The sequence below is a fragment of the Amblyraja radiata genome, chromosome 19, assembly GCF_010909765.2.
Source record: "Amblyraja radiata isolate CabotCenter1 chromosome 19, sAmbRad1.1.pri, whole genome shotgun sequence".
NCBI lineage: Eukaryota > Metazoa > Chordata > Chondrichthyes > Rajiformes > Rajidae > Amblyraja > Amblyraja radiata.
In genome coordinates, this window is record NC_045974.1 from 14170581 (window position 1) to 14196024 (window position 25444).

General features: G+C 43.1%; 1 protein-coding gene across 1 annotated transcript in view; it reads right to left on the reverse strand.

Moving 5' to 3' along the window:
- Positions 1-25444, reverse strand: part of kiaa1549 (KIAA1549 ortholog) — a 102416-nt gene that overhangs the window by 39514 nt on the left and 37458 nt on the right. The window contains exons 5-9 of the mRNA XM_033037732.1: positions 18678-18864; positions 17036-17095; positions 15978-16123; positions 8033-8210; positions 4903-5087 (exon numbers count right to left, since the gene is read on the reverse strand). Coding sequence (XP_032893623.1) covers positions 4903-5087; positions 8033-8210; positions 15978-16123; positions 17036-17095; positions 18678-18864 — 756 coding nt within the window. The remainder of the gene's footprint in view (positions 1-4902; positions 5088-8032; positions 8211-15977; positions 16124-17035; positions 17096-18677; positions 18865-25444) is intronic.

Sequence of the window (25444 nt, forward strand, 5' to 3'; positions counted from 1 at the left end):
GAAGATGGATGTGGTTGTTTTAGGTCGGTTACATTGGCCTTCTATGCAAAACACAAATCCTGAAAACTGAATTTGAAAAAAAAGCTTTTTGTTATATCTAATGAATAGGAAGAAAGAATAGCAAAAAAACAATTGTTTTCACAGACCTTTGAGTATAATGCAGAATAAATTAGGCAACATTAGCAGCCAGCTTCATTTGGTTGTCCTAATGTATAATTTTGAAGTTCAGTGACAAGAATTTGAAAGACCTTTTAGATTAATATAAATGAAAGCAGTGAAAGCTCAGCCAAACTGACATTATCCTTCAATGCTTTTATTTTAGCTAAAGCAAGACAACTTACATTTGCTAAAATAAAAGGATCAATTGATTGAAGGATAAAGCATTCATGTTTATTCATTTGATAATTTGAAGTATTTTCAAAGCAACGCTTTAAAAGCGTATCTCTTGCTGACAGCACTGTGACCTTATTTAATTTACTCCATTACTCATTAGACCATCCTTGGTGTTGTCAGACAGGTTTGAGAAAAGTTAATATTTATCTATTTTGACAAAGCGGAAAAGATTGCTGTCTAATGTCAATGCTAGGACTGCACTGGACTACATTGGCACTGCATTCTCTGTACTGAAGTGTCATGGGGCCAGACATAATTTATCTTCCTTTTTATTTCAGGATGGTGTAATGCCTTACCAATTGCAAGATTCAACCAACATCTTTTTAAGCAGCTAGGGACATTACTATTCCTTAAGGGCCAGTCCCACTTACGTGTTCTTGGCACGCAAATTACGCGGCCGAGACGATCCCGCAAAGGTCGGGCGCGATTACATGCGTACGCACAGCTGTCTGGAGTGCGTGATGTCATTTGAAGATGGACATAAAGCTGGAGCAACTCAGCGGGACCGGCAGCATCTCTCGAGAGAAGCAATGGGTGACGTTTCGTGTCAAGACTCTTCTTCAGTCTGAAAAGAAGGGTCTTGACCCGAAACGTCACCCATTGCTTCTCTCGAGAGATGCTGCCGGTCCCGCTGAGTTACTCCTGCATTTTGTGTCTATCTTCAATTTTCTTGGCCCCGCTCTGGGAGTAGAAGTGGGGGCGGATCCGGACCGCAACGGCGAGAGCCCCAGGCCGAGTTCGGTGATCGTTTGCCTGCTTTTGCTGCTGTTGAAGGTGAGACGTTGCGTCGCGTCAGGGTCTTGGGCCTGTCTCACTTTGGCCGTCAGTTCCGCGACAGGCCGTTGGCGCGCGAAGATTCCGTTCACTACAAAAATTTCAGAGCCCCGCGCGATGTCGCGCACAACCACATACCCCTTCGCGCTTCTAAGTGGGGCCGGTCATACGATGCCCGTGCGCCTCAACGCGACCACGAGGTTGCGTAATTTGCGTGCCAAGGACACGTAAGTGGGACAGGCCCTTTAAGCAATGCACATCATGCTTTCCTGCACTAGATATACATTAGCAAACATCAAAGCTTTGTGCATCAGAGCCATCTGCCCGGCAATACGTGTACATACATTTTAAGCCAGGGAAACACATTTTAGCTGGGTGAATAAGTTGATAACATGACAGTTACACTACACAGATTATGTGCTAATCTTTCCTGCATTCATACCACCTTAAGCTTTTATCAACAAACATTTAACATTTTAATATTAAAGGGGAATTGACATAGAGAGAAACTAGTCAATGTTGTGAAATTGAATAGCGAATAGCATGGTATAAAATTGAAGGTAGATCTATCAGGAGTAAAATTAAGAGGCACTCCTTAATGCAGAGGGAGGCAAAAGTTTGTAACTTTCTTTTGCAACACCAAGTTCGTTTACTGATTTTAAATATGGAATAGTTGCTAAGAGATATAGGAAAAAAGGTAGATGTGAAATTAAGTCCCAGTTGAACCAAGATCTCATTGAGGTGGAATTAGCTCCTGAAGCTACTCCCCTTCCTGTTTGCATGCATCCACAATTTCTGCTCGAATTGTTCAAATCAATAAAAATACTTCTCATTCGAATACCTCCTTGCAAACAAGGACTTCATTATCTTTTTAATCCCTCCATTTGGCTGGTACAAACGTAATTTGGAAACATGAGATCTATTACTTTATAACAAAATATCCTTTCTATTATTGATGACTTGCGTTATCTAAGAGTTGCTAGGTTATACTGCCAGCAGAAGCAGGGCTTATTCCCATTTTGAGTATTCATATTCCACATTTGCGATGTGAAGCAAATGTTATTTACCAAGGTAAGCAAAACGCCTTTAAGAAGTACAGGTGCACAACCTTTTATCCGAAGATCCAAATAACGAAAACCTCCGAATAGCGGACATTTTTTCGGTCCTTGAAGAAAAGTCCTTGAAAACGTTCACCGAGGGCGGCCCGCAGAGGTGACAGCGGAACCTCCGGTCGGTCCTCGAAGAAAGGGGAACTAAATCCCCATTCATAAAAGAGAAGGTGAGGGTATATTGCGCGGGAGGGTTAATAATTGACAATATGCTGCTGCCTGCCCGCTGAGTTAAAAAGTTCCCATGGTAGACTCACGATACACAGTGTTTCGTGAGTCTTGCGTGGGAACTTTTTAACTCAGCGGGGCAGGCAGCAGCAGATTGTCGCTCGCTTCAGTTTCACCCCACCTACGCCCCTCTGCTTCCCGGCCATGTGTGTGACCCCTTCCCTCCCCTCTCCAGCTCCCCGCTCATTGCACCGGCGCGCGGGCTTTGCACTGTCTTCATGTCGGCGAAACCAGCAGGTCAGTGCCAGTCACCGGAGACGTCAGGACCAACGGGACACCGACCACCAGGCCCACCGCAAGCACGGAGATCCCAGAGACCCACAGCCAGCAGCAGCCCAGCCCCGTTCCAACTCCAGAGGAAAACTGCAAACTGGCCGGAGACGTCAGGACCACCAGAAGCCGTTCCCTGAGCTGCGCCCCCTCATCGGGACACCGACCCCCAGGCCCACTGCAAGCACGGAGATCCCAGAGACCCACAGCCAACAGCAGCCCAGCCCAGCCCCGCTCCAACTACAGAGGAACCTGGGTTGCGGATGACGGGGCGCAGCTCGGGGCGTCGTAGGGGCCCACCGGGGAGCGGGTTCCTGTTGGTCCTGACGTCTCCGGCCACCTGCCATCCTCCGGGAACTGTACTGCCCTTGCAGGAGAGTGGGGTTGTTTGCAGTTGCAGAGGGAGGGGGCAAGGGCGGTACAGTTTCCAGTTCCAGTCCAGGGGGGTGGCTGGAGACGTCAGGACCAACGGGACACCGACCCCCAGGCCCACTGCAAGCATGGAGATCCCAGAGACCCACAGCCAGCAGCAACTCCAGCCCAGCCCCGCTCCAACTCCAGAGGAACACGTAGGGGCAGAAGCTGATGGTGTGCAAGGTACGTCTTGTTCTTGGGGTGGCGGATGAGGGGGCGCAGCTCGGGCTGTGGGCAAACTGCCACTTGTCGCCGTAGCGGCCCATCGGGGAGCGGATTCCTCTGGAGTTGGAGGGGGAGGGGGGTATTGTGCTGTTTGATCGCCCCCTGCTATCCCAGGGACAGGGAGACACAGCGGCTTTTTAGACTGGTGGGCAATCACTTCCAAAGTTCTGCCCACAGTCAGTACACCTCTCCTACATTGCATTTCATACAAACATTTATTCTGCAAGAAAAAACTACATTGAAGACTCAAACTCGCGACCGAGTTTACTGCCGGGATCAAGGCGCAAACTCGCGACCTTGCGGATATGAGCCGAGCACTCTACCACTGAGCCAGCCATTAAAATCTACGCTAAAAAATTTCCATTCCGAAGACCGACAAATTCTGAATTACGAAAAGTGTCTGGTCCCAAGGCTTTCGGATAAAAGGTTGTGCACCTGTAGCACCATTCTGTTGACTATGTAAAAGACAGCTACATTTTTCATCAGCATGGACTGGATTTTCTTTCGTTAGTTAATATCTCCCTTTTCCATCATGCAAATCACCAAATTCAACTTTCTTCAAACAGCGTTCTTTTGAGGCCAAACATTTGTGGATAAATTACTCCATTCAGTTCCTAACTCCCAATCAAGATCCAAGAAAGCACACAGGTTGATTCAACCACTGAAACAAAACTACTGCAAATGATGGAATCTGAATTAAAAATAGAAGGCTTTGTAAATAATCAGATTAAGCAGGTCTGTGGAGAGTAACAGAGTTTATCTTTTTACCTTGATAATCTTTTCGTTATTGTTCAACTGCTATTCTCATCACAATAACCTTAATTTAGCTGAAATGGATTTATGTTGCATGGATGGATGAGGCAGCATGAGCTGAACAGCCTCTCATTGTATCCTTCAATCGTAGTTAAAATGCCCCATGCCTCTACTCGTAATTTTGCTGTTGGAAATTATTACCATATCCTTTTTTTATGATTAATCCAAACTACAAAATTGATTTTTCTTTTTCCTTATAATCTGAGGTAGAAATCATCTAAATACTTTGCAGTTTTTAGTTTAGAGAATACAGCGTGGAAACAGGTCCTTCGGCCCACCAAGTCTGCGCCGACCAGTGATCCCCGCACGCTATCTATCCTACACACGCTAGGGACAATTTACAATTATACCAAGCCAATTAGCCTACAAACCTGTACGTCTTTGGAGTGTGAGAGTAAACTGGATATCCCAGAGAAAACCCACGCAGATCACGGTGAGAAGGTACAAACAACGTACAGACAGCGCCCGTAGTCAGGATCAAACCTGGGCCTCTGTAAGATGCAAGGCGGCAACTCTACTTGCTGTAAGGCGGCTGCACCACTGTGCCGCCCTACACTTCCTTACAAACAACATCAAGTTCTTTTCATTCCAACCAATGTCCTAGACCAAGTGCTCTGCATTTTAAACAGAATCCTTACCTTAAAAAACCAACAAACTTCGATTTAGAATTTCTTACTTTTTGCCGCTGTTGAATATTGCTCATGGTGTCTGGCTGAAACTCCAGCTTGTCTGTTCGGCAGAACTTCCAGTACAGAATCACGATGATGGTGATGACCACAATCACAGGTACCAGCACTGCCACAATGATCCACAATTTCTTATTTTCTTCAGTTGGGATTGAGGTGGCCACTCTCTCCACCGCTACAAAAGAAGAAACACAACAAATTGTGTCACCAGAACAATACTCTAAAAAGTATTAACTCTCTTTTATAAAGTCAATAGATTATTTGATAAAGCTCACACTGGAATGATTACTTCATGTTTGGACACTTGCTTTTAGCACAATTAATCGAGTTAAACAATATAGATACTGCACACACTGGAACCAGTACAGAAGGACATCTGGACACTGTGGTTTTACTGGACAGATAATCAGAATTAGCAGAATGTCTCCCCCCTTATTCATTTTGTGACATACATAGATGGCACAGTTATGCAGTAATTAGCTCTACTGCCTCCCAGCTCCTGGCATCCATGTTGGATCCTGATCTTGTCTGCGCAGAGTTTGTATATTCTTCTAATGACCACGTGGGTTTCCAGCAGGTGCTCTGGCTTCCATCCTCATCCCAAAGATGTGGTGGTAGGCTAATTAGCTACTGTAAATTATCATTTAAGTTTAGCTATGTGGCAAAAAGAATATTTTAAAAAATTGATCTCCATATAAAAGAAAAAACATTGCAGGGAAATGTGGGAGGAATGGAACTAATGGGATTTCTATGCAATTGATAGGAACATTATATCTAAATATGCAAATTTGTTCATGCCCCACAAAACTCCTGGAGTGGATTTTTGCATTCTCACACCTCATACAAATGCATTATATTCATTTGATTTCTTAATATTTCCAGGATTTCATTTTTGATATATCATAAGAATTTACATTAACAAACCTTGAATAAGATCACAGAATAATTCCAAGAGTATTTGTTAATCAAATGCAATGCAGCTGGAGGAGGCAGCCTGATAAATCTCATCCTTTGCACCATTGAGCTTTCATTGAGGTACATTACAGGAGCAATAAAATGGTGGTAGTAGTGTTGTGAAATGGGTGGGGGGCAGGGGGGGAGTGGTAAGTTATTCTATGTATATCAAATAGGGTGGATAAAGGAAAAACAATGGATATATGTATTTGCAGCATATTGCCAGAAAGTATTCAATAAGGTGCTATACAAAATGTTAGTGTACAAAGGAAAGAGTGCACAGACTTAAAGTTCACACATTGGTGGGGACCATAATTATTTCTCTTTCCGCCTTCTGCAGAGACCGCTCCCTCCATGATTCTTTAGTTCACCACCCCCTGCCCAGGTACTTTCTCTGCAAGCACAGGAGACGTAACACCTGTCCCTTTCCCTCCTCCATCGCCTCCAACCAGGAACCTCAGCAGTCCTTCCAGGTGAGACGTAGTTTCACATGCACATTCTGTCACCTCATCCACTGCATCCGGTGTTCCTGATGTGGCATCCTGTACATCAATGCAACCAAGACTCGGCAACTGTTTCGCCAAAAACTTGCGCTAAGTCCACCAAGACCTATTCGATCTCCTGGTTGTTAACCATTTTAACTCCTCTTCCCATTCTTATACTGACCTTTCTGTCCTGGGCTTCCTTCATTGTCAGAACGTGGCCACAAGCAAACTAGAGGAACAGAACCTCATATTCCACTTGAGTAGCTAATTATCCAATGGGATGAACAATGAATTTTCCAATTTAAGATAACTTCTAACAAGTATCTCTCACCCCTCTTCCCCTCTTTTCCCCACCCTCTCTCCCATGTTCCATCTGGACTCACACCTACTTCTCCCCTTCCCCTCCACCTGCATTCCTTCCTCTAAATTCACAATGCCTCAATATTTGTGTCTTACACCTTCTGTCTCTTCATTTCTAGCCATTCTTCAACCATCTGCCTATCAAAAACTCTCCTCATCCGTGTTCACCTATTACTTTAGACACAAAAAGCTGGGCTAACTCAGCGGAACAGGCAGCATCTCTGGAGAGAAGGAATGGTGTTCATCTATTACTTGCCAGGCTTTGTCCTGCCCCTCCTCTCTTCCACATTTCTTTCCCTCTTCCTCCTACAATCAGTCTGAAGAAGTGTCCAGACCTGAAAAATCACCTATCTTTGTTTTCCAGAGATGCTGCCTGACCCAATGAATTACTCCAGCACTCTTATCTTTAAAAAAAGAACGAAAATAGGGCCAGATTAGCAGTCAATAACTAACGGAATGTTGCAAGGATTAGGTCTATAGCCTCTACTATTTTAATCTATATTAATTACAGATGAAGGAACAGAGTGCATCATAAGTAAGATTTCTGATTATGCCACCACAGGTAGGTTAGCAAGTTGCACGGCGCCTGTAAAAGGAATATAGTTAAGTGAATGGGCAATGTGTTGGAGGAAGTATAGTACTGGTAAATGCATGGAAGCATGCAAAAGTTAATAATTATTTAAATGGTGTGCAATTAAAATATGTAATTAAAACAGAGGGGCCTAAAGATCCCAAAACACGAGTCACATGAAGTTAGTCTGCAGTTACAGCATTTCAACATTTAAAAATATATATTTCCTGGAGAGTCATGAAATTGATTGGAAGATTCCCTCTGATTTTTCTTCTAATTTCTTCTTTGTTCTTCTACCTCCCTCAACAGCTTAGATTGTGCAGATTTTTTTTTTTAAAGCACGGGTTTCTTATTAATGAACATGTCTGTAAGGACTTCTACTTACTTGGCACACAGATCTAGCACACAAGAGCAGAGGACAACGCACATGAATCTGGCAGACATTCATTGCCTGGAGGGGTGGCACAACAGAAATCAGCAGTGAAACCAGGACATTATTTATCCTGAGAACTTCCCAAGTGAATTAAAGAATCATTAAAACTCAGACCAAGATAAACTAACTCTATAAAGATGAGGACAAAAAACACCCGCATGGCTATAGTTAGATCAAATAGGCTGGCTTTTCAGATGTTTAACAGTGATATATTATGGGAATAATTTACTGGATCTGTGCCATCAATTGGCTTCGTTACTTTTTGTACATTCAGCTGTTCATTCTTCTAGCCTTTGCAAGATAAAAATTAGACTTACGTTGTGCTAATGCACCTTGTATTCGATAGCCTAGAACAATTGCTGCCCTCTGTATATCTACTTTGTTGATGAGGTTGGCTGCTTCATTTGCATCAAGGCGCTCCCCATTCTGCTTCTCCACAAAGTAAATTAGTTCAGCTGGGCTCCCATCACCAGTAACCTTCGTAATATTCACAACCTGCAAAAAAACAGAAATGTGAAGATTTTTCTTAGGCTTGATTTAAAACATGCATGACCAAAACAGAGCAGAACTAATGTTTATTTTCAACAGTAAGAAAAGGAATAGAATGTAAAGGGGTGCAAATAATATGATGGAGGACAGCCCAACAGCACATGATAGAGTAGGTGGTGAGAGGAAGTGGATGAGAGACTAAAAAGCAGTCTCGGGAAAAGGGGGCCATTCACTTCAGTACACTGGAAGGGGTGCTGTGAAATGTATAAACTGTGAAATAGGAAAACAGGAAGATGACTAGTCCATGTACCCAATAACCCTCACCAGATGTGCCATAGAAAGCATTTTATCTGGATGCATCACAACATGATTTGGGAACAGTGCCATCCCAGACCGCTAGAAATAGCAGAGTTGTGGAAGTTGCCCAGACCATCACACAAACCAACCTCCCATCCATTTACTTAATCTATGCCACATGCTACTCCAGCAAGGCCACCAGTATAATCAAGGACCAGTCTCACCCCGGTCACTCCCTCTTAACCCATCTTTTATCAGCAAGAGTTATAGAAGTTTGAACACACATACCTCCAAATTGAGGGACAATTTCTTCCCAAGTAACAGAACCGTTATCACACCAGCTAGAGTGTGGTCCTGGCCTCTCATCTACATTATTATAGACCATTGAACTATGTTCAACTGAACTTTATTTTGCACTAAATGTTGTGGCCTTTATCTTTTAGCTGTACACTGTGGACAGCTTGATGTAATCATGTAATCATGTATAGTATTTTCTTTGACTGTTTAGCACCCAGCAAAAGCTTTTCACTGTACCTCGGTACATGTGACAATAATAAACTAAACTGAACTGGTGAATCTTGAATTTGTGGTCAGTTGTGAAGACAAGTGCATACCACCACTTAAAAGAAGTAGCTTGTACTACTTGTGATCTATGAGGAACTGATTTTCACTTACCCCTTTTGAATTGCAATCAGATTAACCTGCTGTCAGATTAACACTAGGGAATTAGAGATAATTAAATAATAGAGTATAATTAGAGTATAATTCTATTGTGTAGGAAGGAACTGCAGATGCTGGTTTAAACCCAAGATAGACACAAAATGCTGGAGTAACTCAGCGGGCCAGGCAGTATCTCTGGAGAGAAGGAATGGGTGACTTTTCGGTTCGAGACCCTTCAGATAGATGTCAGGGGAGAGGAAGATACATAGATAAGGAAGTGTGAAGGGGGAGGAATGGAGAGAGAGAGAAAGTAAGGGTTTAGAGAAATCAATATTCATACTGCTGGGCTGTAAGCTGCCCAAGCGAAATATGAGGTGCAGTTCCTCCAATTTGTGCTGGGCCTCACTCCGACAATGGAGGAGGCCCAGGACAGAAAGGTCAGTGTGGGAATGGGAGGGGGAGTTAAAGTGTTTATACCATTGGAATTCAAGAATTACCATTGGCCATATACCATAATGCTTCTTCGCAAACCTGACGCCATTTTTGCATCAGAAGTGCAAGAGATGGCATCTTTCTCCATGCAACACTCCTCTAGAAGCGTGTATCATTCATTATTCATCATTGTGGGGCTAAATTGTGGAACTCATTGCCCAACAGCATTCTGGGAATATCCCCATCAAAAAACTTCAAAGGTTCAAGAAAGCAAATACATCAAGGGTAGTCAGCGATGGGCAATAAATGCGACATTGCCATCAACAGCCAGATCTCAAAATGTTTTTAAAAAACCAGCTATGCCTTAAGGTCATAAGGATTAGTAGAATAAGGCCATTTGACCCATCAAGTCCACTCCACCATTCAACCATGGCTGATCTACCTCTCCCTCCTAACCACATTTTCCTGTCTTCTCCCCATAACCTGTACTAATCAAGAATATATTAGATTAGATTAGATTAGATTCCTTTATTGTCATTCAGACCTTTTGATCTGAACGAAATTATGTTGCCTGCAGTCATACACAGAACCAATAAAAACAAAACATACAATAAATACAAATTAAACATCCACCACAGTGAGTTCGCCAAGCACATCCTCACTGTGATGGAGGCAAAATCTTAGTCTCCGTCTCTTCCCTCCTTGTTCTCCCTCTGCGCTGAGGCGATCGATCCAGGCCGGAGATGCCACCCTCCAGTCCAGCGGACCTCCGTGGTGATGTCGCCGCCGCCGAAAGCCGGAACGCCGTATCCGCTCCGAGACAGCCCGCCACAACATCAGCTCCGGGCCGCCGCCCCAGCTCCGGGTCCCGCAGTCTCTGCTCCGGGCCGCCGCCCCAGCTCCGGGTCCTAGTCTCCGCTCCGGGCCGCTGCCCCAGCTCCAGGCCGCCGCCCCAGCTCCGGGTCCCACAGTCTCCGCTCCAGGCCGCCGCCCCAGCTCCGGGTCCCACAGTCTCCACTCCAGGCCGCCGCCCCAGCTCCGGGTCGCGCAGTCTCCGCTCCGGGCAGCCGCCCCAGCTCCAGGCCGCTGCCCCAGCTCCGGGTCCCGCAGTCTCAGCTCCGAGCCCCGCTGCATCAGCTCCAGGTCGCCGCCGAAAGCCAGAACGCCGCACCAGCAAGTCGGGCCACCGCTGCCTCTGCCCCGAAGACGGCCAGCCTCTCGTTGGTGAGTCCTGGCTAGCTCTGCCTCCGGAGCCTCGGGGTCAGTCGCAGGTTGGAGGCCGCCAGCTCCGCCATTAGGCCTCAGCGCAGACGGAGGCAGAGAAGGGGGATACGACACGAAAAAGTCGCACTCCCCCGAAGGAAGAGACAGAGAACATGTTTCACCCCCCTATATCGTTATCTATCGTTGCCATAAAAATATCCACTGATCAACATCTTGTTATATTTTTAAGCTGATTCAGTTTCACAGCAAAAATATTATCTAAATATCTGAAGTTCTTCATTTACTGATGTCACTGGAGCAGGTTCCATCAGTGCACCCTGTGGTGGATGGAGCAAAGAACTTCAGGATTTCTCTATTTGACTTTGCATTTGCATACTTCAAAAGCCTCTGTTATAATTCCTCTATCATGGATTAACTCAACACTTTTCTACAAATGAACATTTTGATCCGGTCAAAATTGGTTGCCAACATGTTACTGACCATATTTTTAAAAAAGCACTAAAAATAGCATATGGTTTTACTGAATCCCTTTTAACTGAGTATTTTTAAACTGCAAAATCCAAGCTTTAGTCTATCAAGAACAGATGGTGTATTTATTGTCCTTTTCCTGCACTGCTGGACATAATTGAAGATTTTTAAACTCTAAACTGAAGGCAACGGAATCAAATGCACATTTACTGCGGCATGTATATGCACGGTTGAATATTAACTAAAAGGTTCTTATCCCATTTCTACCAAGAATTAACACAATATTCAAAATTCAGCTGCACCACTGCACTCCCCAGCACTCTTAAGGTTTACCCTTTTAGGTAGAATTTTGAATAATTAATTAAATAATAGGCTCTCTTTTTTCCCCCAAGAGGGCTTGTATACAAAACCAGGGATGTAATGCTGAGGCTCTATAAGGCGCTGATAAGGTTGCATTTGGAATATTGTGAGCAATTTTAGGCACCATATCTGAGGAAGGATATGTTGCCTCTGGAGAGGGTCCAGAGGTGGTTTACAAGAATTATCTCAGGAATGAGTAGGTTAACTTATGGTGAGCATTTGTCAGCACAGGGCCTATACTCGCTGGAGTTTAGAAGAATAAGGGGGGGACCTCATTGAAACATACAGAATAGTGAAAGGCTTGGATAGAGTGCATGTGGAAAGGATGCTTCCACTAGTGGGAGAATCTAGCACGAGAGATCAAAGCCTTGGCATTAAATGACATTCTTTTAGGAAGGAAATGAGGAGAAATCTCTTCAGTCAGCGGGGTGGCGAATCTGTGGAATTCTTTGCCACAGAAGGCCGCAGAGGTCAAGTCAACGAATATCTTTAAGGCAGAGAGAGATAGATTTTCGATTAGTACAGGTGTCAGAGGTTATGGGGATAAGGCAGGAGAATGGGGTTAGGAGGGAGAGATAGATCAGCCATGATTGAATGGAGGAGTCGACCTGATGGGCCAAATTCTACTATTATATGACCTTATAAGCATTTCCTCCCAATAATTCCATGCAAAAGATTAAATATGGCTTGTTAATTTGTTGTATATCCTTGAAGCATTTGCTCATGTTAAACAGTGACTCATTATTTTTTTGCAACATAGCTTCAGGCAACATTTATATTTCTTGCACATTTTTTGGAATCTTTCTGGTTGTGTCCCTAGTCAGGACTGATGCAATTGATTAAAAGGCAAAGTTTATTTATTAACTATAAGGGTAAGAGCACACCCTAATAAGTACTTTTAAATGCGTTGGTCTTCCTAACTACATGTAGAGAAAATCACCTTAGTGGAAAGGCTGGTTTAAAATTAAAAGGGAGTGATTTGAAATTCTATACAACTTTGAGAAACATTAAATGATCAAGTGGCAATATATTTTCCAATATCTAAATATACTTTCTACCACTTAGCAATACCTCCCGAAGGCTGTATTGATTCAAAATAACTTGTGGCAGCATGTTGGAGTAGCAGCTAGCTCTGCTGTCAAACAGCTCCAGGGATTCAGATTCAATTCTGACTTCAACTGTTATCTCAGCGGTTTTGTACATTTACCCTGTGACCAAGTAGATTTTCTTCCATGATGCCTGCTTGTAGGTTAACTGCCTTCTAAACTAACTCTCTAGTGCAGGGAAATGGTAGAAATATCAAATGAGTCTTGAAGGAAACGCGAGATAGCATAAGATGCAGGGTTGGAGGCATAACACTGAAATGCTGGAGAAATATATTGTCCTCCCCAAGGCAAATTCATCCTTCCAAATCCATCCAATGTAATTTCAAAGATAAACGGAGCCGGCTATTTAATCAACAGTTTATAACCTCCATAAATTGTTAGATACTCAGAACAAGGAGATTGAGCCAGTTTATATTTTTAACTACAGCAGTAAGAACACATTTATCATCAGCTGCAGTTTCTCTTAATACACAAACTTCAAAGTATTCTAAATCAATACTTTAATCACACACATTCTTGATTTTTATAGAAAAATATATTAAAAAATTAACATCTCTATAAATGAGTACTGAGAGAATTCCTGTATTAATAATATTAGTAACAGAATACCACTTGTGTTTTGTCTCCACTTTATTATGTCCTTTGTTTCTCAATTGAAGTTACAACTCATTGTTATTGGGTTAGGGAAGTAAAATAAAATATCAACTGAGATATCAATGTCAGACCACAGGCTTCTGCTGGTGCAGCCCTTTATTAGCAACTCAGCAATTTTGATGCCATCTACAACCCCAGGAGATACAACACCTATCCCAATACCTCCTCCCTCGCCTCCATCCCGGGGTCCCAGCCGTCCTTCCTGGTGAGACAGAGGTTCATGTGCACCTCTTCCAGCGTCATCTACTGCATCCAGTGTTGGCAAAGTGGACGCCTATACATTGGCGACACCAAGCAAAGACTTGGCGACTGTTTTGCCGAACACTTGAGCTGTCCAAGGACTACTGGATCTGCCTGTTGCTAACCATTTTACAGTGCCTTCCATAATGTTTGGGACAAAGACCAATCATTTATTTATTTGCCTCTGTACTCCACAATTTGAGATTTGTAATAGAAAAAAATTGCATGTGGTTAAAGTGCACATTGTCATATTTTAATAGAGTATTTTTATACATTTTGGTTTCACCGTGTAGAAATTACAGCTGTGTTTATACATGGGATGGGCATAGCTAGTCAAGATCATTACTTTTTAGTGCAACTGCTTCTCCAGGCTTTATATTTTGCTGACACTATACTCACTGATAGGAAAAGGCCAGTATGTTGTCCCTTGCTCTGGGAATTCACTTCAGCTTTAGAACGAAAGAAAATTGTACGAAAAATAAATTGGCTCAACAAACAATTTAAAAAATACTCTTCGATTATGAACAAATTAGTTCCTTTGAGAAGTAAACTGGAGAGCTCTGGGCTTGTGATGCTTTCGATGTTGGATGAATGAAGAAATTGGGATTCTCAAACTGGTGATGGTGGAAATGGAAAGCTTGTAGATTTGTCATTCCAATTACTGCCATGAATTCTCACTTGGAATGGAAATCTGTTGCTTTTAACTTAATGAGTTAATGAACCAAGGAATAATGAATTGAAGCTAACAACTGGCTGCTCGTACCATACCAACCTCTATGAATGAAGCAGATTTGTGATAATTTCAATCATCTTTCACAATGGGTACTGCAGCAAGCCATTTGGCCAATTAATTGTACTTTCTCGTCATTGCTTCAGTCCCAATACCTCCAAATCAAAACATGTGATTTCCCCTCAAAAGCCGATGCAATTTCTGTTTGAAAGTTCTGATTAATTTTAATTGTATCAATCCAATATACCATAACTTAAATTGAAAAGCTTTGTCCTATAAGAAGCGTTCACAAATTTAAAATCAGTTTAAATTGCTTCAAAGGAATATATAACTTATTGGCTAAATGCTGTTTCTGTGAAGAAATGTTCTGTGATTGAATGGTAATCTATTTCAGACATTGACTATATAATATAATATAAAATCAAATAAAGTTAGTTAAGTACAATGTTACATAAAATAATGAATAAACCTACACCACGGTTTCAAATAACATTGTAACCTTCGAATTTTAATCAAGAGGTTCACTGTGATGCCATCAATATACCAACATTTTAAGTAAAGAAGAATTTGATGCAGCAAAAAACAGATCTCATATCAAGTTCATATCATATGAACTGGATATATTATCAACCACAACAGTGTAATAGACCATTCAATTCCCCAGTCAGGGTCTACTGATCAAATACAATGCCCTTCATAATGTTTGGGACAGACCCATCATTTAGCGGTTTGCATCTTGTAGTGTAGCCTCTGTATTTCTGTTCATGAAGTCTGCTGCGGACAGTGGTAATTGACAAATCCACATCTGACTCCTGAAGAGTGTTTCTGATCCGTCAGAGACAAGGTTTTGGGGATTTTTCTTCATAATAGAGGGAATTTGTCTGTCATCAGCTCTGGAAGTCTTCCTTGACCTGCCAGTTCCAGTGCTCTCTTTCTTCTTAATGATGTTCCAAACAGTTGATTTTGGTAAGTCTAAGATTTGGCTGATCTCTCTACCAGTTTTATTCTTGTTTCTCAGTCTCATAATGACTTTTTTGCCTTTCATTGGCACAACTTCGGTCCTCGTTGATAAACAGCAATAAAAGTTTCCAAAGGTGATGAAAAGACTGGAGGAAAGACTAGGTGCTGAGAGCTGTAAAGAGGAGGCATTTAAACACACCTGAGCAATTACAAACACCTATGAAGCCATGTGTCCCAAACATTATGGTGCCTTGAAATGGGGGGGACTATGTATAAACACTGCTGTAATTTCTACATGGTGCAACCAAAATGTATAAAAATGGCCTTTATTAAAATCTGACAATGTGCACTTTAACCACAGGTGATTTCTTCTATTACAAATCTCAAATTGTGGAGTACAGAGGCAAATAAATAAATGATGGGTCTTTGTCCCAAACAATATGGAGGGCACTGTAGCTCGTAACTGATTACTTTTTCCACAACATTCACCATTGTGCCCACAGATAAATGTATCCTTACTGTACCTTGCATTAGTTTCTTAAGAGAAAAAACAACTCATATGGACCAATTTGCCCTTTTCGGGAGAGGCAGCTTGATGAATGAGGAAATCAAGCAGATGCACAATTGCAAGGCGCTGCCTACCTGAACGGTGTTATTCCCCAAGGTGCTAGCCCGTTTCCAACGTCTCGCTGACCCAGTTGCCTCACTGATAAGTTGGGCTAGTTTTCGCTCGAGTTCAGCTTGAAATGTCTTGTCCTGTATATGGTTGTCATGCACACCCAGAAGAACTGAGCAGAGAAACCAGAGGCAGAATTACAAACATAAATTTAAAAAGTATTCCACATACAGTGAAATTAAATTTGACGACATTCCTCATGCAAGATAAATATGAATAAGAATGTTTAAGAAGGAACTGCAGATGCTGGAAAAATTGAAGGTAGATAAAAATGCTGGAGAAATTCAGCAGGTGAGGCGGCATCTATGGAGCGAAGGAATAGGCGATGTTTCAGGTCAAGACCCTTCTTCAGACTGAATAAGAATGTTCATTTTCTTGAAAAGCCTATTTACAGGTCCCCTCAATTTCTAGTCCATGACATTTTCAGCCGTAACTGTTTTAAATTATCATGTCTAAGCAATCATTCCATGCCAATTATTCTGAATGGAGAAATTCCACCAAAGGTTTCCCTCCTGTTTTGATAGCAAGAGGCTTGTGTGCAAACTAAAGAATATAAAATTTATGTAAAATTATGTTTTAGTAAAACCCGAAACAAATGCCTTTGTAGCTCAAAGGTTAATTTAGCAAAAGAATGAACTGTAGAGGTGGGTGTTTTAACTGGGTCTCAGGTTTGATTCTAATGTGTGCTGTGGCAGTTGATCTTCGCTTAGATACTATACCTGACCCTTAGTACCCAAGTTAGACGTGATAGTATGGACTGCAGTCCCCATTTCTGATTAGTACAGCTGGACCAGAAAAGTCTCAGGTTTAGCTACATTTCCCTGTTGTCAAAAGCACTTATTAATACGTGCATCTGTTCTGGTTAGCAACTTCGTGAGTGGCCAGAAAATGTGAAATGGTACCTCGGCAATATATGGCAGGTTTTAGGTTCATTAGGCCTAATAAATCCTCAAAGAAATTAAATGTCAGTAAATGTTTTGAGATAACTGCAGATATGCTAATTGCGTGGGACTGAGAAACGTACCTGTCATTATCCAAGAAGCCTTCAGTAGATGCGACCTGTTAAGTTCAGGGTAATACATTGCTGCAAAAATGTAGAAACAATGATCTTGAACAGGCATTGGAATATTTCAAGTCAAATACAGTTTACACCTGCAAACAACTCTATGCAGGAGCTAAAACACATTATGCTTATTTTTGTCATGTATTTCTCGGTCAATATTTCTAAGGGATTTTTCGTGCTGCACCTCTATTACTAGAATTATTGATATCATAAAGTGGATCACCATTAGAACCAGATTCATAGGATAAACACAAGGTTGTAACTTAGAAGTGGAAGTTTCAACCAAATTCAATAGTGTAAAAGTCTAAAACAGATTCAATAGTGTAAAAGTCTAAAACATACAATCTAAAATTCCCTAGGTTTACGGTCAAAAGTGAAGCAGTTTGTCCAAGATTTATATTTTTTCAATCTTTACTTGGCTATAAAAGAAAGCCGTGTGTTCATTAATCCTGAGCAATTGTCTTTGGAGAAAACCCAGACCACAGACTGCTGCAACAAAAAAATGTCATGGCTTTGTCATGCTGGCACTTAAACTTGTAAAGTAATTGGTGTTCCTCTAAGTAGCCTTTCCTAAAGAATTAAAAACAAATAATTAAAAAATAAAAAAAATTACCATGCTCCTAAATTTAGAACATTTTTAGTTTTTTGTTAGAAAACAGCAAGATCTCTCAAAAACCTATTATGCATGACAGCTCCAATTTTGTTAATACAAAACACTTGTTTTCAATTGACTGGATCAGTCAATTTGACGGATCAGTTGAGACAATTTTTGAAAGGGGTTGCATACCTTCTTAAACTTTTAACTCAAGCTTGTTGAAGTATATACAGCCTCAATGTACTGAATTCGAAAATAAAGCATAGATCTTAGTGCACCTGTAATAGCTATCTCTCAAGAAATTGCACAGTTGTGGTTGTAGCCCAGCCAATCACACACACCAGCCTCACCCATCAACTCCATCTATATGTCAAACTGCCTCGAGAAAGCAGCCCACATTGTCAAGGAACATGATCATCCTGGTAATTTCCTTTTCTCCTCTCAGGCAGAAGAGATAAAAGATTAAAAGCATATACTAGATGCAGGAACATCTTCCTTCCCACTATTATTAGACTACTGTACAGTCCTTACATAAACTAGGGTGTAGTCCCAATCTCCCAATTTACCACACTGTAGCCTTTTCATTCGTTTTCATTTGCACTTACTCTGTAAATGAAACACTTATGCTATATCATTATATTCTGCACTTTGGTATCTTTCACTTTGCACTACCTGTTATACTTGAGTGTGGCTCGATTGTATTCATTTACACTGTGAATTCACTGGATAGAACAAACTTTCTCACTGTATCTCAGCACAGACTTTGATACTAAATATCCAACTGGTTTTTAATTCTGGCAAGTGTCTAATTAGAAAATTCAGCATTTCTTAACTATTTATTTTTCTAAATCGTTTGGTACCCTCCTTATATTGGATCATACACAGGTTCCTCAAATCAGTTCAATTAAATTGCTTCCCAGTGCATCTAATTGCTTTTTTATATCTTCAGATAATTTAATAGCTTCTTTAGATAATTTAAGAACGTGCACATATGAAAAGTAAACTTACGCTCAGCTGTCTTAAGGACAGGAAAACCCAGATAAAAACTAAACTCCACGAGATTCAATATCCGCAGCAAATCGCTCACATCAGAGCCATTCAGAAATTCACGCTGGCTGTAGATAGCGAATGTTATATTAACAGGACCTTGTCGCAATCCTCCCACATTCTGCACTGTATCGGTAACATTTATAATCTGAAATGAAAGCAAATAAAAATTAGCTATGCAGAATATAACAGGAGCTATGGAAGATGAGGAACAGGACATTCAAACACATACTTAAATGAATAACCATTTCAAAGCTTCATGGCCAGTTCTCACGGTGCGACCTGAAGCAAGATGTCACCCGAGTGAAGTGGTCGTGGTCCAGCACGAGTTCCGCACGATATAACGGGGGGTAGATAAAGAGTTCCCACGGTACTCGGCATTTCTGTTATTTGTGCGAGTGACTTGTCCGTCTCCCGATCTTTCCCGTTAATCTTGAATGAACACCGTGGACTGTAGTGTTGTTAATCACGTGGTACAAATGATGTTACTTTTTTTCACACACTATATTGGTTTTTTTCACCCGAGCTCTTTAATGAGCTGAAGAATAATCTGTTTTTTTTTAGACAAATGTTGTTTGGTGTGATGCACCTTCTCTCAATATGTGCAAGAAGTCGTCTTTTTATTTTGTCAAATAGGAATAAAGACTGTGTCTCACATTGACCGTGATGATTGTCTTATTTTATTATCTACTGAGAGGTGAAACTTTCAGTCTGAAGAAGGCTCTCGACCCGAAACGCCACCCGTTCCTTCTCTCCAGAGATGCTGCCTGTCCCGCTGAGTTGCTCCAAGCAACTGGTGTCTATCTTCAAAGGACTGACCACCGGGCTGGATGTCGGGGCTGGCGTGTTGCGTTTCACAGACCGAACTGTCCAATTAATAGTAACAGATGGGCACTCCCTCTCAACCACATTCTCTTGCCTTCTCCCCATAACCTCCTGACAGCCGCACTAATCAGGAATGTATCTATCTCTGCCCCTATTCTTCACCCTTTTGACAGTAGTTTTGTTTTATTGGAGACGCGGGAGACAGCGGATGCTGGAATACTGAGCAAAACACGAAGTGCTGGAGGAACTCGGTGCATTTGTGTTTAAGAAGGAACTGCAGATGCTGGAAAATCGAAGGTACACAATAATGCTGGAGAAACTCAGCGGGTGCAGCAGCATCTATGGAACGAAGGAAATAGGCAACGTTTCGGGCCGAAACGTTGCCTATTTCCTTCGTTCCATAGATGCTGCTGCACCCGCTGAGTTTCTCCAGCATTCGTGTGTGTGTGGGTGGGTGTTGGGGGGAGGGGGGGGGGGGGAGAGAGATAAGGCAGCCTAAAGAAAGGGTCGCCTGTCCATTTCCCTCCGTAGATGCTGCCTGGCCCGCGGAGTTCCTCCAGTCATGCCTGTGTGAGAGGGAGGGATGGAGAGAGAGAGAGAGAGAGAGAGAGAGAGGCACACACAAGGTGGATGTGAAATCTCACCTGCCTGTTTCAGTGACAGACACCCACCGCCAGTAAATGAAGACACCCCCATCTGTCTCCCCCTCCTCTCCCTCGACTCCCCCACCTTTCCCTCCCAACTCCAGTCCCGTCCCGACCCCCTGGGAAAATGAAGGGAGTTGCCTGCCCGCTGTAATTAAAGAGTTCCCACGGTAGACTGTAAAACTGGGACCCTGGTTCTGGACTCCCCCAACATCGGGAACATTCTTCCTGCATCTAGCCTGTCCAATCCCGTAGATACGGATTAGACCAGTATCTAGTTATTTACTTTATTAATGATTTCAATTAAATATTGATAACATCAGGCCGCAAACATTATTTCTTGAGTGTTAGTGCTGGACTTTGACTCGACCTTCCTAGTTAGCCGGCGCCTGAGACTGAGCCAAGCAATGTCCAGACCTGACTTCAACACAAAGTGATGGAGGAACTCAAAGGGTCAGGCTCGTCCAACGCTCTGTGTTTTGCTCGTGATTCCTCCATCTGCATTTCCTCGTGTCTACAGACCAGAGTTGCCACTTGACTCCGAGATGACCATCACAGAGCATACGGAAGATAGACACGAAATGCTGGAGTAACACAGCGGGACGGGCAGCATCTCTGGAGAGAAGGAATGTGTGACGTTTCGGTTAGAGACCCTTCTTCAGAGTCTCGTCCCGAAACGTCACCCATTCCTTTTATCCAGATGCTGCCCGTCCATGATGTTATGTCTGTCTCCAGTATTACTGTGTCTATCATCGGCGCAAACCAACATCTACAGTTCTTTCCGACATATTATGATTAGAAGATACCGTCTCGCCATCACTCGGATTACCCGCTTCATTTCTAAAACGTTGCCACCTCTCTTTACTTTGCTTACTGAAGCCTGATCCTTGTCAGACCCAGTGCTCTATCGCCCAGCCTCTCATCTTTCAATCTGGTTCGGCCAGGAAGGAACTGCAGATGCTGGATTAAAACGAAGATAGACACAACATGTAGCTCAGCGGGACAAGCAGCATATCAGAAGGGTCTCGACCCGAAATGTCACCCATTCCTTCTCCCCAGAGATGCTGCCTGCCGTCGATTTACTCCAGCATTCTCTTTAAACCGGCATCTGCTGTTCCTTCCGACACATGCACAAGAAATAGGCAACTTTTCGGGCCGAAACGTTGCCTATTTCCTTCGTTCCATAGATGCTGCTGCACCCGCTGAGTTTCTCCAGCATTTGTGTGTGGGGGTGGGAGTTGGGGGGAGGGGGGGGGGAGAGAGATAAGGCAGCCTGAAGAAAGGGTCGCATGTCCATTTCCCTCCGTAGATGCTGCCTGGCCCGCGAAGTTCCTCCAGTCTTAGAAACTGCTTTAGACAAAAAGAGACACAAACTGCTGGAGTAAAATAGCTCAGCAAGTGAGGTACCTGAACACTCAAAAATGAAAAAGAATGAAAATGTGATTATTTCACCTCCCTTCAACTATTTTGTGTTTCAGCATGAGAGGGATTATAACATTAGAGACATTCATCTTGTAGTGATGTGTTAATGAAGAATTGCAGACATCAATCTGATAGTAAAAAATATATTTATTTAACAATGAGGTAAAACAAGCACTGACAATCAAACTGCTCAGTTACTCACCGTTCGCAGGAGTTCCCACGGTACCCGCAAGAGTTATTACGGATATCGCACGGATATCGCACTGGCCACTATGTTCATACAATGTTGCAATGCTGCTCAAGTCACTCTTGGAGAAATTCAAAAATGTTTGAATTTTCTCCCGACCTTACCAAGTCACACGACTACCTGCCATTAGCACCACGGAGGTCCTCGGTGGTCCACGAATGCCGTACTGCTATCGCAGAAGGTTCCCACGATGTTAAATCTTGTTAAGTCTTGCTTCAGGTCGCACAGTGAGAAAGCCCTTTCAGGCTCCATTTCACACAGGGTATGATGATTTTTGTTCTCCTTAGATTTGCCTGCTTATGACTAAAATTAACTGGAGCATGAATTAATGAAATTAGGATGTTTAAAACTGTACCTTTCTCCTATTTCATCATCAGTGCTCCTTGGTTGGCATTTTCATCTTTAGTTTCCCCCCCCCTTCTGCTGCTAAAGATATTGGTTCATTCTGAGATCCCATTTCACTGTCAATAAATAGCCTCATCTGCTCAATAAAATAGACTGATGTTCATATTAAGAGAAAAGATGTTGAATGAGATTTAGCAGATGAAATTTGCCCTTCATTTACTTCAGATGAGATGTACATTGCATGCAGATCCAAGTGTTTTCTTTAATGCACACAGTTATATCTGGTGTTTGTGTTTACCATTTGCTAATTGCATGGAGGACAGTATAACCAGACTGTAAGGGGACCAATATACCTTCACACAATCCTGTGTAATTAATGGTTAAGAGGTTCAATGATACTTTGTCATGTGTACCCAAGTACATTGACATTTTTTTGCACTGTTCAGTGACAATCCGGCTATACATTAAGCACGATCATAATACATATAAGAGCGTATGATAGTAGACCACAGAGTTGCCATATTTTACTTTAATTTAGTTTAGCGGCCCCTATCCTAATAGTGAAGAATTGGATCCAGATTCACCAAGGTAGTTGTAATTCAATTTGCTCTGAAAAGTTATGTGAAACACATTGAATATCTTTGTCTGAAATCACCAGACCCATTTAAATTGGCACGTAAATGGCATGTAACACAAACTCAAAGAGCCATCTCACAATCCATTCAAGTGTAATTGGTAATGACAAATGAACCACTCTTCTGAAATCAGAAGCTGCCATTTAAGTGTAAGAAAGAACTGCAGATGCTGATTCAAATCGGTCTGAAGAGGGTCTCGACCTGAAATGTCATCCATTCCTTCTCTCTAGAGATGTTGCCTGACCCACTGAGTTACTCTAGCATTTTGTGTCCAGCTGCCATTTAAGCATGCATGCAATTGGTGAGGACTGGACTTATTATGCAGCAATGGTTGGCTGGTAGATGACCCAAGTTTATGGCTATTTAAGGCACATTGTTTCAGTTACTTGGAATATGGACAAACAAAAAGCTGAAACAAAACTAAAGATCTACCATGAGATACTGGATAACGTGGACCACTACTCAGGAGCCATACAGCTGCGCCAAAACTGACCACAAAGCTGAAGTGAATTGAGCCCCCCGGTCGGTGGTAATGTCCTCGGGCACGCCAAAACGAGCAATCCAATGAGCTGCGAGAGCTCGAGAACAAGACGCGGCGGAGGTGTCGGCCAGCAGAATTGCCTCAGGCCACCTCGTAAAATGATCCACAACGGTGAGCAGTGAGCCCACCAAATCGACGTGGACGTGCTGGAAACGGCCACAGGGAACCACAAAATCTTGCACCGGTGCTCGCACATGTCAATGGATCTTCGACGTCTGGCAGGGAATGCAGGCTCTGGCCCAGGCCACGACCTGCATATGAAGGCCAAGCCAGACAAACCTGTCTGCCACCAGTGCAGAAGTGGCCTGCATGGAAGGGTGTGCCAGGCCACGTATAGCGTCGAAAACCCGTCGCCGCCAACCCACAAGGACAATAGGGCGTGGTCTCCCGGTGGACAGGTCACATAGGACCGACACCCCTGCTGGGCCGAAAGAGACATCGGCCAACTGCAACCCGGAGGCAGCCGGCCTGTAACTGTCCATCTCACCATCCTCGCGTTGCGCTTTGGCGAACCCCGCATAATCCACACCGGGGTCTACGGCCGCTACAGCCGGAAGAGCAGGGCGAGACAAAGTATCCGCGACCAGGTTGAGCTTGCCGGCCACATGCTGAATGTCTGTTGTGAACTCGGACACAAAAGCCAGGGGTCGGACACCTTGGCCAAGGCGAACATCAGGGGCTTGTGGTCAGTGAAGGCCGTGAAGGGCCTGCTCTCCAGGAAGTATTGGAAATGACGTCCGGCCAAATAAAGAGCGAGGAGCTCCCAGTCGAAGGCACTGTAGCTGTTCCCGGGGGTCGCATGAGAAGGCTAAAAAAGGCCAACGACTGCCAGCGGCCGTCGATGAGCTGCTTGAGGTGCCCTCCAACAGCCGTATCAGAGGAGTCCACTGTGAGGGCAGTCGGGGCAGCGGCTCGCGGGTGCACCGCAGGGGACCAATATCCCGGGGAGATTTTGCAAAGGCTACTGAGGAGACTTTAAACTAGAATGGTTGGAGGGAGGGACTCAAATAGGGAAAGCTAGTAGACAGAGTGTGAGGCAGGAGGCAGAGAAGGGAAACACTCGGACCCAAAATCTAGGGGAGAAAGAAGAAAAATAAAATAAACAGAGAATAAGAGGCGGTGGGTTTCTTAAATGTGCATATTTTAATGCTAGGAGCATTGTAAGAAAGGTGGATGAGCTTAGAGCCTGGATTGACACCTGGAAGTATGATGTTGTGGCGATCAGTGAAACATGGTTGCAGGATGGCTGTGATTGGAAACTAAATATTCCAGGATTTCGTTGCTTCAGGTGTGATAGAATTGGAGGGGCAAGAGGTGGAGGTGTGCATTGCTTGTCAGGGAAGATATTACAGCAGTGCTTTGGCAGGATAGATTGGAAGGCTCGTCTCGGGAGGCTATTTGGGTGGAACTGAGAAGTGGGAAAGGTGTAGCAACACTTATAGGGGTGTATTATAGACCGCCAAATGGGGAGCGAGAATTGGAAGAGCAAATATGTAGGGAGATAGCAGATATTAGTAGTAAGCACAAGGTAGTGATTGTGGGAGATTTCAATTTTCCACACATAGACTGGGAAACACATTCTGTAAATGGGCTGGATGGTTTGGAGTTTGTAAAATGTGTGCAGGATAGTTTTTTGCAGCAATACATAGAGGTACCTACTAGAGAAGGGGCAGTGCTGGACCTCCTGTTAGGAAATGAGACGGGTCAGGTGGCGGAGGTATGTGTTGGGGAGCACTTCGGGTCCAGTGATCACAATACCATTAGTTTCAATATAATTATGGAGAGGGTCAGAACTGGACCTAGGGTTGAGATTTTTGATTGGAGAAAGGCTAACTTTGATGAGATGCGAAAGGATTTAAAAGGAGTAAATTGGGACATTTTGTTTTATGGGAAGGATGTAGAAGAGAAATGGAGGACATTTAAAGGGGAAATTTTAAGAGTACAGAATCTTTATGTCCCTGTTCGGTTGAAAGGAAATAGTAAAAATTGGAAAGAGCCATGGTTTTCAAGGGAAATTGGACACGGTTTGGAAAAAGAGAGAGATCTACAATATTTATAGGCAGCATGGA